This window comes from Rhodamnia argentea, chromosome 2 (genome assembly GCF_020921035.1).
Source record: "Rhodamnia argentea isolate NSW1041297 chromosome 2, ASM2092103v1, whole genome shotgun sequence".
NCBI classification, from domain to species: Eukaryota; Viridiplantae; Streptophyta; class Magnoliopsida; order Myrtales; family Myrtaceae; genus Rhodamnia; species Rhodamnia argentea.
In genome coordinates this window covers 3,742,475-3,757,161 of record NC_063151.1, presented here as the reverse complement: position 1 = coordinate 3,757,161, position 14,687 = coordinate 3,742,475, and the positions used below count along the sequence as shown (strand labels likewise).

General features: G+C 41.1%; 1 protein-coding gene across 1 annotated transcript; it reads right to left on the bottom strand.

Annotated features, from left to right (window-relative positions):
* Nucleotides 1-1,222: 1,222 nt before the first annotated feature.
* On the bottom strand, nt 1,223-2,563 carry LOC115748938. The gene has a single exon (XM_030685609.2). The coding sequence runs from the start codon at nt 2,313-2,315 to the stop codon at nt 1,491-1,493; it is 825 nt and encodes a 274-aa protein (XP_030541469.1). The 5' UTR covers nt 2,316-2,563; the 3' UTR covers nt 1,223-1,490.
* Between the last annotated feature and the right edge of the window lie 12,124 nt (nt 2,564-14,687).

Sequence of the window (14,687 nt, the reverse complement as noted above, 5' to 3'; positions counted from 1 at the left end):
AAGTGATGCAAGAAAAACCAATTCTGTTCTATCTTTTTATATTCCTTATAAGAAAGATCTTACAAAAACTGTAACCGATTCTTTCGTTTTCTAGCCACTTGTCATAGAAAAAATTACCCAACCAGCCCTAAACTTATTATGCGGAGTCAATTCAATCATAACTTTTTTCGATTTTACTTTTTAATCATAAATATATGAGCAAAATTTCATTGTAATCCTTCCGATCAATTATTGGCCAAAATATTATTGAGTCATTGCCAACTATACTAAGTGGTACACCGTCACGTCGGCAGTTTTTAATGAAAATTAACCGAATAAATTGTATTGAAATTTCTCGTAGAAGTTTAGAATTAAATTGATAAAATTCAAAAAATTCAAAATGGAATAAATATCCGCACAATGCATTTTGTTTTCATAATTTCACGCACTTAAAATTGGTGGAAAAGGGTGGTACAAGTCTTAAATTAATAGCACCGGGACGCCCTTCGATACTCGCTTCCATTTTAAAATTCGCAATCAAATCCCAAATCTTTTTTGCGCGGTTTTTCTCATAAAAAAAAAAATTGAAGCTCGATCCACATGGCATCTATCGAATCGATCTACCTGGCATCTTTTTATGTTGAAAATTATCCTGGCAATTGCTAATCCTTTTAGCGTCAAAAGACACGATCTGTTTCTTTAAAATCTATAACCTCATCCACCGCCGTTTCCAAATCTCATGTCTTCGAAAATTGCTATCGGGTCCTCCGATCTTTGGATATTACTTCGTGCACGAGATTGTCCCGTAGATACCTGATCATCCATTTATTGCCTTGTCTACAACGGTGCAAACTCAACCGACTCCTTACGATCGAAGAGCCCCCCCCCCCCCAAAAAAGAAAAAGAAGGGAGATCGCTTTATTTATCGAGCATTATCCATGTAAGCACCAGGTGTTGCACATGCGATATTCGCGTGCCGAGGGGGACTGTTCGAACGTTATATAGCTTCAAACCGTGGTGACTGAATTCGCGATTTGAGCGAGGCAAGTCCAGCTCATGCTCCCCTTTTTCATCAATTAATTTCTTTTTCTTTTTTTTTTGGTTTGCTTATTTCGAAAAATCGCAGGGAATGCAGGCGAAAAAAAATCATAAATATCTCTAGAAGAACTGAAAAATGTGGAGGAAAAAGGAAACCGAAAAAATGGAAGGGGGGAAGGGAAAAAAATAAAAAACTCGCTGGCGATGAGCGATGGCGGATTCTGTTCTCCGAACGCAGCCCCGGAAAATGGAAATTCCAAAGGATCGACTGACGAGGTTGATGATGATGATGATGATGAAGATGAATGATAGAAATCAAAAAGGGGGGGAAAAAATTGAAAAGCCGAAGGAGAGAACAGTGGCCTAATGCTCTGGAGTCTGGACTCACCTGTACCCTACGATGCACCAACCTCCCTCACTCACTCGAATTCCTTCATCGATGGAGCTTGCGATTTGGGGGATTTTTCCGCTTCCTAGCTATGCACTGGCCTGAGCGCCGGCACCGGCACTCCGAATATACAAGGAGCGCCCGGACTCACGCTAATGCCGTTGTAGTTCGAGCACTTCCCCGCCCCGTTGCCTCCAATCCCGCCGCCGCCGCCGCTCTCCACCGTCAACTCCGCGATCGACGACGCCAGCCTCGCGCAATCGTCCTCCTCCTCGCCAGTGCGATCGCCGATTTTTCCCTGGTAATCATCGTCGTCGTCGACGCGATTCTCGAGATCATCGGCGGTTGTTATGCCAGCCTCGGGATTGAAAATCTCCTCCTCCTCCTCCTCCTCCTGCTCTTCCTCCTCGTCCGCGACCGTCGGGAAGCAAGGGTTGTCGCCGTCGAGGGGGACGAGCTGGAGGGTGAGGCGGCCGTTGGCGCGGCGGGCGCGGAAGTACTCGTGGTGCCTCACCTTCTCCTCCGTCAGGATCAGCCGGCCGTCGCCGGTGTAGTGCCGCCTCAGGACCCACGGCATGTGCGAGTGCAGGTTCCCCGTGCGCGCGAGCAGCGGAATCGGCGGCGGATACTCCTTCTCCTCCCGCTCCCTCCTCCTCTTCCCCCTCGGCTCCCACCGCCACCCCCGGTCGCGCTCGGGCTCCGCACGGAGGAAATCGCCGCCGTCCGTCGAAGCGCCGGGATCGGGCGGTTCCTCGATATCGACGCAGCTCTCCATGCCGATGTAGTCGCCAATGAGAGGGAAAGAGGAGGCGTCCATCGAGGCCGAGGAGGAGGCGGCGGCGGCGTCGAGTGAGGCTGCGTAGGGCTTAAAACAAGGCGGAGCGAAGAGCTCCGATCTGCGCGACGGCATCTACACGAGATGAGGCTTCGCTGGGGGGTTTGTTGTACAGGTTATATCTGGGAGAGTGCATGGAGAGTATTGCGTGGCAGCAGTGGCTGTTTCGTAATTAATTGGCTTTCCCCCCCACAAAACCAAGAGAGAGAGAGAGAGAGAGAGAGTCAGCTATGTTGGGGGTGGTGAGTGAGAGAAAGGAGGAGAAGAGACAGCTAAGACGTGCTGACGTGGAATATTCACTTCGGCAATTTGAATTTGGGCTCTGAAGAAACGGGAAAATGCCTGCAAAAAAAAGGGAGGAAAAAAAAAAAAACGTGAGCATATATATATACGTTCGTGCCTGGAAAGCCAAGTTCAAATAATTTGAGATTTTACAATCAAATCACGTTGCCCGTAATGATCATGTGGGCCAGACATTTCGTACTTAATGGGATTTAAATGGTGGATCCAGATAATATACTTTGCGCCAGTAAAAATTGGGTACTTTTCATTTTTTTTCCCCTTGCAAATTCAGATGAATAGATGATTTTTCCTTTAGGGAGAGGAACATTAATTGACTTGGATATACATCGAAAAAGATAGAAGATTTATGGAAGTCGACATCATGCTCCCCGTGATGACTATACACGACGAGATACTCCAAATCCGATTGAGAATTTAGACAGAAAAATAGAATAACACTCGAGCGGTTGAAGTTTTGCTGGTATAGATAATTACGACCATAATGGTGAATTTTTCCCGTGAGGAGGAGGAAATTAGTTAATTTGGGATTAGGATGTGGTGTAATCATTAGTTTGCCAAGGTTTGTTATGTGTTGTGGAAGCATATTTTTCTCCTCTCTTTTCTAATTTTCGGCCCAAATTAAGTGGGATTTCCATCCCAATATACGGAGAAAAAAAAGGGAGGTAAAACCTCAAAATCCAAAGAAAAAATAAATATATATATGAATTAAAAAAAAAGACTATTGTGTGGCAGTTTAAAAAGCTGAAGCCTTGGACGGACGACATGACCGAACACGTGTACAGGGGAGTGTCAGCCAAAGCTATTTGACTGATCATCTAAGAAACCCCACCATTTCGAATAAAAAAGAAATTTTCCCTATAATAGATGACGATCGCATTGTTCTTAATCTAGAATTAGAGTGAATTTTTAACGTCGTCAAGAAAATGTGTTGCCTTTTGCTAGATTTTAACTTGTAGATAAACAAGAAAAAGCATAACTAAAGCATATTAGAAATGACAATTACTACATAGTAAAAACGATGTCAAATGAATGTTTCAATAACTAACAATCAAAAACAATTAACTTCAATGTACAGATAATACATTAAACTATACCGAACGGCATCTAAGAAATTTTTTATTTTAGACGTACTAAACAAGCCCGTTTAATAAATGTCTTGGTGTTTAAGTCTTAAACGTTCGACGCGATTAGTGCTTAAAACATTCAACACGATTAATAAACATCTCGCGTGTCCTTAATTATGAAACCTAAACCCGACACAGCACAATTACGAGGTTAGGACAGATATGATCATATGACTCGCTGACTCGCGGGTTATCCTTATTTGCTAAGACCCCATGAATCCTGCGATGCAAAGTTGGCCTTCAAGAAGAACCAGGAACAGGGTTTTGATGTTAAACCTTTTTACTATATGATGGTTCTATGGCAAGCTCAAGCATCTGTTCCTCTAAACCTCTTCCGAATCAAAAGTTTCTTGTCCAGTTAGTGCCTTCCAATCGATATTTCAACCCTAATGAAGTCTAACAATCTCTACGTTACTCCATCGTCCTCAGGATGGCCAGCACAGAAATGATGGACACGGGAGGAAAAACCGCAGCTCCCAGCAGGAAAGGCAAGAAAACTTCTTTCCAAACCTAAGGAGAAATCAAGAACTTCAACCCTAAAGAAATGCAGGTGGGCGAGCTAATGCTCCCATGGCCGAGACGAAGCAAAGCAGTCACCAATCAAAACCCAACGCGAAAAAGAGAAAACCCAGGAACGAAAAGATGGGCACTCAGGAAACAAGAAGCAATTCACCCACTTCAAAAGAAACCAAGATGAAGAACAGTTGAACGAGCATCCCACGTTACCTGAAGAAAGGAACGAACGAGAGTGGAGGAGGCGGCGTTTCTCGGACGATCGTCCTGCGGGTCCTCTGCAGTTTGCATGCGAAGGAGGGGAGAGAGTCAGAGACAGCTCAGAACAGAAGGAAATAAGACAGACGGTCTTCGACTTTTTCCCATTTTTGCCGTTGGGATTTTGCCGAATAATTGGTGGGCATGCATGGTATTCGTATTCGTATTCGAATCCATCCATCTATCTGAGCCTTATCGGCTCGATCCGTTTCGCCCTTATATACGGGTCGGAGCAGCAGCGCTTGCTTTTAGGCGGGGTTTTAGGGGCGGGGGTGATTGAGGCGGTCGCCGAGCCCATCAATCTCCAGGCTGTTCTTGTTATTAATATAATACTTCGATCGTGGTTTATTCTCCTTTCGGCTTTATCCAACGTTTTGGATATTCGAGTACACGTATGTTGGGGACAATCTTACGTTTGGGTTTCGTTAGCTTCTGTCATTTCTAAGGTTTGGATTTCTTCGTGGTTTCGATTGCCTGTCGAGTTCATCAATATTTGAAACAAACCCATTTGTTCATTGTCCAGAACCGTTTATTTTATTATTATTATTTTTTTTTTTATGTGTCCCAAACCGATATCGGATACTCAAAGTTGGTGGTACGACCCGGCTTAGGTGGCCGTCATCGGTCGGTTGATCCGGTCTGGATCTGATGCTCCGTAATTGCGAATAAATACTACGATGGCACATCGCTCGTTGGCTCGAGTGAATGACGGCACCGTACTTGGGTTCGACTCGAACACACGTCAGTCGCAGCACAGTACGCGCTTGTTCTCCGGAAACGGCACGGTTCAGCCCGGCCCGAGACTGCCTCTTCTGGTGCGGGTCAGTCCAGGGACAGTATTGCAGCAAGAAAGAAATGCCAAATCCGTTCTACTTCAATATTGTGCGGCTGACTGAAAAAAAGTTCTGCAGCACAATCCAGAAATTTTTTTTTTGGTCGGACAGCACAATCCAGAATTGAAATGTACATATTTGTGACATCATAAATATGATTTTTTGTCGCGTGGCTGTTCAACGATTAAGGTATAGTTGTACACGGGGACCTAATTGGGGATTTAGTCAAACAAGTTTTTGTAAGAACGATGGCTCCAACTAGTCATCCTTCCGGCGACAGATTTTAGTCCACTCCAAGAATATAGGCATAAGACACGGCCTTGTCATCCCCCGGAGGAACAATTTGTTTCGTTTTCTCGTTATTTATTTATTTATTTATAATAATTCAGAAACACGATAGCATAGACCGGTTAAATGAAGGCTCGTGAAGCCTTGTAAGCAACACGAACCGATGAAGCTCAGGCCTTTGGCCATGACCTCAATCTCGAGTGATTTGCACATAATTGATGGGTGTTAGCGACAATTATGTAAATATCCTAATATGATATCCAAAATATCTCTAATGGTAGGATTTGAACGAGTGGGCTCCGGTCTCTACACCGGAATCCCCGACATTCCCGATAAACTGCACCAAATTGAGAGGTTAACAATGTCGCATTTTGCCTTACGACATTCAAATAAGATTATTTTGTTACGAGTGATTACGTGAAAGGCGTCTTCAGTTTGCTTAAATTCTTATGTTTTTTTTATTCCTCCTTGAGGGAAGAGAAAGTTATTTGGCATTGACACTACGGACGGACATGCTATGCTTTTACAAATAAACATAATTCCTTGTACAATCAACATAAAATAAAATAGCATCTTATACGAGCAAGAGCCCTCGCTAATTCTTCAAACGAAATTAAATTTGACTAATACTAGATATCTACTTGAAGTTAATTGAGAATACGCCATAATTATAAGAAAGAATCATCATCGAATTCTTAGGCTGCCAACCAAACCAAAATCCAATTTAGAGCTTTGTACATATTAAAAAAATGAGAAAAAATTGTCAATTTTTTTTTAAAAATCTATTACATTTTTATTAGTTCAGTCCCAATTTAATTTTGCGACTTGAGTTCTAAATCCTTTTAAATTTTCTTGATTGGGTACATCCAACTAATTTTGATCGGAAATCTCTGATGTGATGCTTTACATCTTACATGGCATGACCAGTCTTGATCGGGACAATTCAAAATTATATTTTAATATTCTTTTCAATTTTTTTAATCATTTTTATGATTTCCTTCTTTACTTTTATCTTTTTTAAAATTTTTCCCTCTCGCCGGATTGGGTGAGGGCAACCCTAGCTTGAGGTCGGCGACCTCCCCCGGCCATCGACAAGGCCTGGTGATGGCTGCTAGAAGGAAAAAGGGAAAAAGAAAAAGAAAAGGAAAAAAAGTAAAGAAAGAAATCAGAAAAAATAAAAAAATGAAAAAATCATAAATATTATTAAAATTTGTCCACTTCAGCGTCGACTATGCCGAGTAGAACGACTAGAGTCCACATCGGGGATTTCGCCAAAATTGGTCCAATGAACTCAATTGAAAAAATTTAAAAAGATTTAAAACTCAACTGGCCAAATTGAAAGGTATACAACTAAATTGACAAACGTGAAATAGGATTGGGACCTTTTGGATAATTTTCCCAATAAAATGATGAAATGTTTGACAAGAAAAATCATTAGTGAGATTGCAATAGAATGAATAATATGTAAACTACAAATGTAGGAAACAAACAGTAGAATACTAATGAAGATTAGAATAGGTTATCAAAGACAGGATTTCAAAGATGAGTATTGTTGTAATACAACGCGGAAACGAATCAGGATCTTGCAAATAGGTCAATGCGAAAGCATAGAAAAATAACAAGAAACGATAAAGAACACCGGATATTACGTGGTTCAATCCGAATATCGGTACTTACATCCACGGGAGAGTCGGCAAGAATAATTTACTACAATCGCTCAATACGCTCACGTTTTTCGCACTTAAATTACATCCAAACTCAAAGTATTTATAAATAAAAAACAACTCAGATGTAAAACTTGCACAAATCGGCTGCCGTTCGAAACCTAAATGAGAACTTCTTTGCACATTCTCGTACGGCGGCTCCGATGCATCGTCAGAAAAAAAAAAAAAAACTCCGCGCCTTTATTCTGTGTGCTCTATTGAAGAAGTCAACAAATTATCTTTGACCGGGCCCACAAATATTCTTCGTGGCTTTTACGTGAAATCTTCACTGCTTGTGCGGCTTCTACTGGAGAGAGGTAAAAGCAAACCTTGACTTTTGTCTTCTTACATTTAATTGCTCCATGGGCCCACACGCTATATATATATATATATATATATATATATATATATGACTAATATAGGTGCCCTTCTCTTATTCGGCCAAAAAAAACTAAACGGAGGAGTCCACGAAGCCAATCCGATCAAATCTTGCATATTTCAAGATTTTCCATTCAAACTCGAGACCTAAAATAACAAGTATCAAGAATTAATTAAGGAATATTGAGGTTCATAGTATAGACCAACGCTAGAATCGAAAGCCTACGCCCGTGACCTTCGATGGAACATAAAACTAGAGGGATTAATGGGAAAAGCTTACATTTGACGGTTAGCAATTACTTTACAAGATTTTTCACAGTACATATCTCATGAGTTAACACTAAAAGTTAGCTTAATGACTTAAAAATCAGAATTAAGAATGAGATTTGATGCCGGGTTTCATTGATTTCCGCGTGGACTGATGGATCTGAAAATTTTGCCTGGACTAACTCTCATGACCATCGACCCAAAAAAAAAAAACTCATGACCGTAGCTCTTTTGTTTTGGAACATATTCATAGAACATGTTGTCAGGGACCGGATTCTCCCGTACTTACGTATGCTTGTGGGTGGACCTTCGTGTCGTCATGTTGATAAGGGAGTGATCTAGAGAAAAGATACAACTAATTCGTGAGAGTGAGTTGTAGGATTAAGGGTTAGCCTCTCGGGCACAAACTAGTCGGGGGCTGATTCGCTCTCTCGATGAGGTTATTGCAGGCTGAAATTAGTTGTCTTATTTAATGGTTATGTGTGTCTCGCTTGAAAGACTGAATGCTCAAGCTAAGTTGAGCGTAATACGATCCGTAACGAGAATGTTATTCACTGTATTATTCTTAGAAACGACTATCGAAGGAAGGCTTGCTCCACGTTCTCAACTCGCCAGGCGCCGCAAGGGCTATTCCGTGGCCAAGAATCTGCCGGCCCGTGACACTATGGTGTAATCACCAATGGCGTACCATGTTGCCTGAGGCCTCGCTGTTTCGTCTTCCTCGCCTTCATTCCGACCACTCACCGCTCCTTCTTAGTCTTAGCGCCCTATGAAGGCCCCAAAACATGAACGGCCCTTCTGTTCTGAGCCTGTGTGGATGCGACACCAGGGATTTCTGCCTCCCTGGGGCTGGCGCTACACAGATTCGCCATCGACGTTAAGGAATGGAATAAGAGCACCTTTGGTAACATTTTCCGAAGAAAGAAAGAGCTTACTGGCCGATTCGGAGGGATCCGAAAGGCGCTTGTTAGGAAAGTTACTGACTGGACCAATGATGGAGAGAGGAATTCTGTAGACTCCCATGATAAACGATAATCGCCTTGTGCTCATTCCTAGGACTCAAAACTCGGGGACCATCAATCAGTTCTGCCCTATTAGTTTATGTAATGACACCAGAAAGAGGTTGTCTCAAAGATCCTAGTCAACAGATAAGAGACCTTTTCTGGAAGATTGCTTCGGGCCATTATCAGACCAGGTTTATTTTGGGGCAGAGGACTCACAACAACGTGAATATGGCTAAGGAACTGTCGGCTAGGATGGAAAAGAGCTCAAGGCGGAAAAAGGTGACAGGATTGAGTGGGATAAAGCTTTATTCTCAACTGCCTCACAAGCTCCAATGCTACTGTCCTTGTTAATGGAGGAGAACTTGAACCTTTTGATTTCAAGCGATGCACTCCATGAGCCCCTGGATTACAGTAAATTGCATCTCGGAAACATGCAGTCGAGGATCGAAAACACTTCCTTGGGCCACATTCTGAACACCAAGGTCCAATCCGTTTGGGCCGGCCCAATAACCTTTTGCAGACTTGGCCCTCCCTTGTGGGCCGAGCATACCCACACATTAAGTTCGCCGTAATTGAAATTCTCGCACTCCAAGTTTAGATTATTTGAATATCTAAATTTTAAACCACGCCTTCATCTTCATCTAGCGATTTAAGCTTTTAGAATAGTTGATACTTGCCCTGCAAAATCTTACCTAGTATCAGAGCAAGAGTTCATGAATTCAAACCGAAAAATCTTAGAATTCTTGAACTTTCAAATCCCTCCAAACCCTAGTGCTTCCTTCTCCGCGGCCGAGCACCTCGAATTCGTCTCCCGTGTCTACTCCGTAACTTCATCCTCTTTCCTGTCCTTCACCGATAAGAAAAGAAGATCGTCTTTTTCCCTCTGGCAATCTTCCCACTCCAGGTTTGATTGATCAAAAGTCCATATTATTCTATGGATGGCGATGTACGCCCTTTCGTCTTTTGTTCCTTTGCCATCTTTACGTGCCTGCACAACACGTTCTCTTCCCTAGTCATTCTTCTTTACTTTATTTTATTCCCTGTGTCTGACAAATTATTGTCGTGAGACATAAGCGTAAATGCTAGTTTACGTAGCCACTAGCCAGCAACGATTATATTTTAGCATGAAGAAGAGACACGACCCAAATCCAAGAAGATTCAGCAACCTGTTTCCTTTGATAAGGACAGGCATGTCCTCACTTTTGCTTGCCACATGAACAGTGGCATATCGTACAAATTAGGTAGATTGATAAATTAGGACGAAGCGACCCGGACGGACGGACGGACGAACTTATCTGCAATCAATCACGATAGAGTTACATCGGTCGGATAATCTAAACAAGTCGGATATTGATTACCATCCCAGATCGTTTATACCATGGTGGTGTCGATAATGAATTCTTTCACGTGCTTCACGACCCGATTCATCAATATATCGGGGCTGTTACGATCTTCGTCTCCTTAATGAAACCGAGATTACGTTTATCCAAAGATCTGTGATTTCTCATTGTGTATTCCGCTGCAAACAGGGAGCTAGAGAGAGCTCGAGGGTTTGAAAGCTCCACTTGACTTAACCAAGGGGCTGAAAAGGGTGGGACATGGAATCAGATACTAAGCTTTGCCCTGTGCATTCATGTCCACAGTCTCTCGCCAGGCGGTCAACATCTCTCTCTCTCGGCAGACATGGGAAGATTCCGAGAAAAAAAAAAGGGAAAGACGAGATGCTGCCGGTGCAATAAATGGTTAGAACACCTGTGAAAAAAAATGAAAAGGAAAGATGTCATTCTGTGGAAGGAAAAGTAAAGGCAGAAGATTGTAGGTTTCTGGTGAGGATTTCAGCTACGTGTGATCAATTATTGAAGGTCCTTCCCTTGTGGATTTTGATGGGTGAACCGATGAGCTGCGTCGAAGGGGGCCTCCTCTTCGTTATCATCGCAGACCACGTTGGCCAAAAGTCGAATTATTTCCAGACAATTGGTACAAAACTTGTTTTGGGCGAAAAATCTTCCGACACGCTCTTGATCCGTACAATTAAATCCTCTAGCGCTTGCTAGTGTTATCGTGCAATTGACTGTTCCCCTAGCCATTGTGTGATTGGGCCGACACGGCTATGACCCTCATCCTCACCACCACCTAAACTCAGGCAAGTAGGCTTCACTGGCTTTTGTGAGGCAACCTTGCCCGGATCTAACGAGGGCTCGCCGGCCCTCACCCGACCACGACAAGGGCCTCGCCGCCCTCTCTGTTAACGGGAAAATTATCAAAAATGTTCCAAGCCTATTGTAATTATGTCAATATAAAATTTTTTTTTTGGCTAATTCAGTCTCAAACTTTTTATATTTATGTCAATTTAATTCTAAATCTTTTACATTTGTGTCAATTCAGTTCATCCAACCAACTTCGGCCACTAATGTGACAATTTTATTAATAATTATATAATTTTTATTTTTATTTTTTATTTCCTTTTTCCTTTTCTTGTTTTTTGTTTCTTCTTCTTCCTCCTCCAATCGGTTGTCGGATAGGCAACCGGCGAAAGGAGAGGGCCGGCAAGGGCGACGGGGAGACCTCACCGGTGTGAGGCTTGCCCAGGCCCTTGCCGGCCCTCTCCTCTAATCCGGTGACCAGCTGAAGGAAGAAGATGAAGGAAAAAAAAAGAAAAAATAATTCAAAAAAATATTAAAGTATTCTTAAAAATTGTTCACTTCAATACTTGTCGGCCAAAATTAACTAGATTGACTAAATTGATATAAATACAAAAGGTTTATGATTAAATTGGTAAAAAGAACTTTAGAACTAAATTGAAATAATTATAATAGATTTATGGCGATATTGGTAATTTCCCCCTCCGTTAACAACTACGAAGTTGCAATTGGATAAAGAGTTGCGCTCTCTGATCTTCTTCTCTTGTCCGCATCAGTGTTATCACGTATGAAAACGGGAAACGAAAATAATTTCAATTGCCTATATCAAGGAAGTCGGAGACTCAAATGCATAAAAAAAAAAAAATCAAGAATTCTAACTACAATTCGATAGGAGTTCCGAAGATCGACAGTAAGGCGTAGGTGAATCCAAGATATTTGAAGAGCGATACTAAGACAGGCTATACCAACATGCTTTGGACGCACATAATGATTTGTTTGGCGAGCACCAGATATTAATTGAGAAAAGCTCACTCTAATTATTGCATCGTAATCATTTGAAACACTTAGTGTTTTTTTTTTTCGATGATTGAAACTTGGGAAAATTATTGATCCAATCGTACACTTATTATATGTGGCCAATTCAGTTATAAACTTTTAAATTTTGCCAATATGTTCTAAACTTGTGAAATTCAAGAAAGTTACAAAAAGGTCTTAACTCTTTTAATTTGGCCTATTTAGCTCTAAATCTTTTGAAACTTTGTCAACTCAGTGCATTCGGCCGATTTTGTTTGGAAATTGCTAACGTGGATACCGACCTCTTACGTGGCACTATCGGTGTTAACGTGGACCTCGTCCAATGGCCGATGAGGGCTTGTAGGCCCTCACTCGGTGGCTAGCGACCTTCACACTTGCCAGCCATATTGACAAAGAAAGATTAAAAAAAAAAAAGGAAATAGAAAAGAAGATAAAAAATAATTCAGAATTTTTTTAAAAAATTACAACAAAAAATTATCCATGTCAATGCGGGTGATGCCACATAAGACAACCGGTGTCTACGTCGGTGATTTCTGATCAAAATTGGTCGGATGGGTTGAATTGGCAAATTATCAAAAGGTTTAAGACTGAATTAGCATAAGTGCAATAACTTTATGACCTTTTTGATAGTTTTCCTTGTGAAATTTCAATATAATCCTTCCGACCAATTGGCACTAAAAAACGCCGACTTTGCGGTCCACTTAAGACATCAGGTCGAGTAAAGTTGTCTACGTCAACATGCCACGTCGGATGGCTGATGATGATTGGATGCCACGTCGGCAATTTCCGACAGCAAATTGGCCGAAATGACTAAATTGAAATTTTGTGCAAAGGTTTAGTACAACATTAACGAAATTGGAAAGTTCAAGATGGAATTGACATATGTACAATAAGTTTAGGATTTTTTTTGGCAATTATCCCTCGTAACCCTTATTGTTAAACTGATTGAAGAATATCAAAGGTGTCAATTTTTCACGGAACCCTAGCATCTAGTTGCTAATCTCTTTGGATTAGTCGTGTTCTTGCCACAGGTAGATAGAGAATGTGTGGGCGCAATGTGAAAGGTGGCGAAGACCAAAGGGAGAGGCTAAAGAGTCAAGGCTTGAGCGGTCACCGTCCATAACTAACGTGCTATTGTCTTCATGTGATGTGGGTCTGATAATTCTTGTACTCCGTAAACCTAATAACTCCACATGGGAAGCCCGTAACATTGGATTTGCTTTAAATTCAACGACCGCCCTTTTTATATTTAGGTAGAATAAAATCCTTCAATTTTTTTATATTACTAAAACAAGTCAACTATCAAAAAATTACTAAAAAAATTATAAACCTATTACACTTATGCCAATTCAATTTTAAACCTTTTGACGATTTATCAATGTAATACTTCCCCAACCTATTTGGCACTATCAGCGTTGATGTGATTTTTTTTTTATTTTTTAAATAATTTTTTTGAGCCACCCTCGACAAGGCCAAGGCAGCCTCGCTAGGGAGGGTCGGCTTCGCCGGATTTGGTGAGGGGGGCATTTGCCAAAGCTCGCCCTCGCCCAAGCGAGGCTAGCCCTTTCAAGTCGTGGCCGGCGACTGGCCACCGGCAAAAACAAAGGGGAAAGAAAAAGGAAGGAAAAAAAGAGAGAAAATTAAGAAAAATTATTTAAAAATTGTTAAAATTGTCTAAAGTCGGCGTCAACAGTGCAATGTAGGACGTGCAACATCCGTGTTAATGATTTTCGGTCAAAATTGGCTGGGTGGGCTATATTGATAAATTGTCAAAAATTTTGTGACACAATTGACTAAATCCAAAGGTTTATGACTGAATTGACTTAAGTGCAATAGGTTTGAGACTTTCTTGGTACTTTTTTCATGTAGCTGTAGTACGTCAAAACATGCATGAAACTTATAAACAGACATTTCTCAATTGAAAAGACGAACATGTACATATATCTACCTATATATTCAATTTCTAAGACAGAATACGATAGTTCCACCTTTAGGTAGATGAGTTACACCACTAGAGATATATTTTCTTTTTGGTTAGAGTATTTTGAAACTTTTTGCACGAGAAAATATTCTCTTAAATGAAGGTATAGTCTATTGAAATTGGCTATTTATCAATAGAATTTGATCATCTATACATAACGTTTATCCTCTACACAAGCCTAAATTTATAGGCCGATCATGTTGATGTGCTATGCAATGAAAGAAAATGCACCTATTTTAGTATTTTAAAAATAAAAAGTAAACATAAAATTAAAAATTACTCAGAACTAATAATTATTAAAAGGATTGCACGGAAGAAAATCAAATTGGATTATCCGCACCGAACGACCGAAAATATTTTCCATTTCATTTTCGGGTCTCACGGGCACTCGAAAATAATTTTTCAATATTTTCCAGAAACAACTCATTTTCGGCCGAAACGAACCGAGCCTAATTACAATCAGAAATATCACCTTATCCCCCCTGAAAAGATGAGGTAAAAAGCCCAGCTGACATGTTTTTCCCCACATGAAATTCTTTAGATGCCCAGATCTTAGACTTTCAGCCTTGCATAAGGTGGTCAAAGAGGATAGACGCGTCTATGGATAAAAGGCATTTCG

Excerpts from the sequence above, each read along its gene's own strand:
- LOC115748938 (XM_030685609.2), bottom strand. The coding sequence starts at position 2,315 with ATGCCGTCGCGCAGATCGGAGCTCTTCGCTCCGCCTTGTTTTAAGCCC.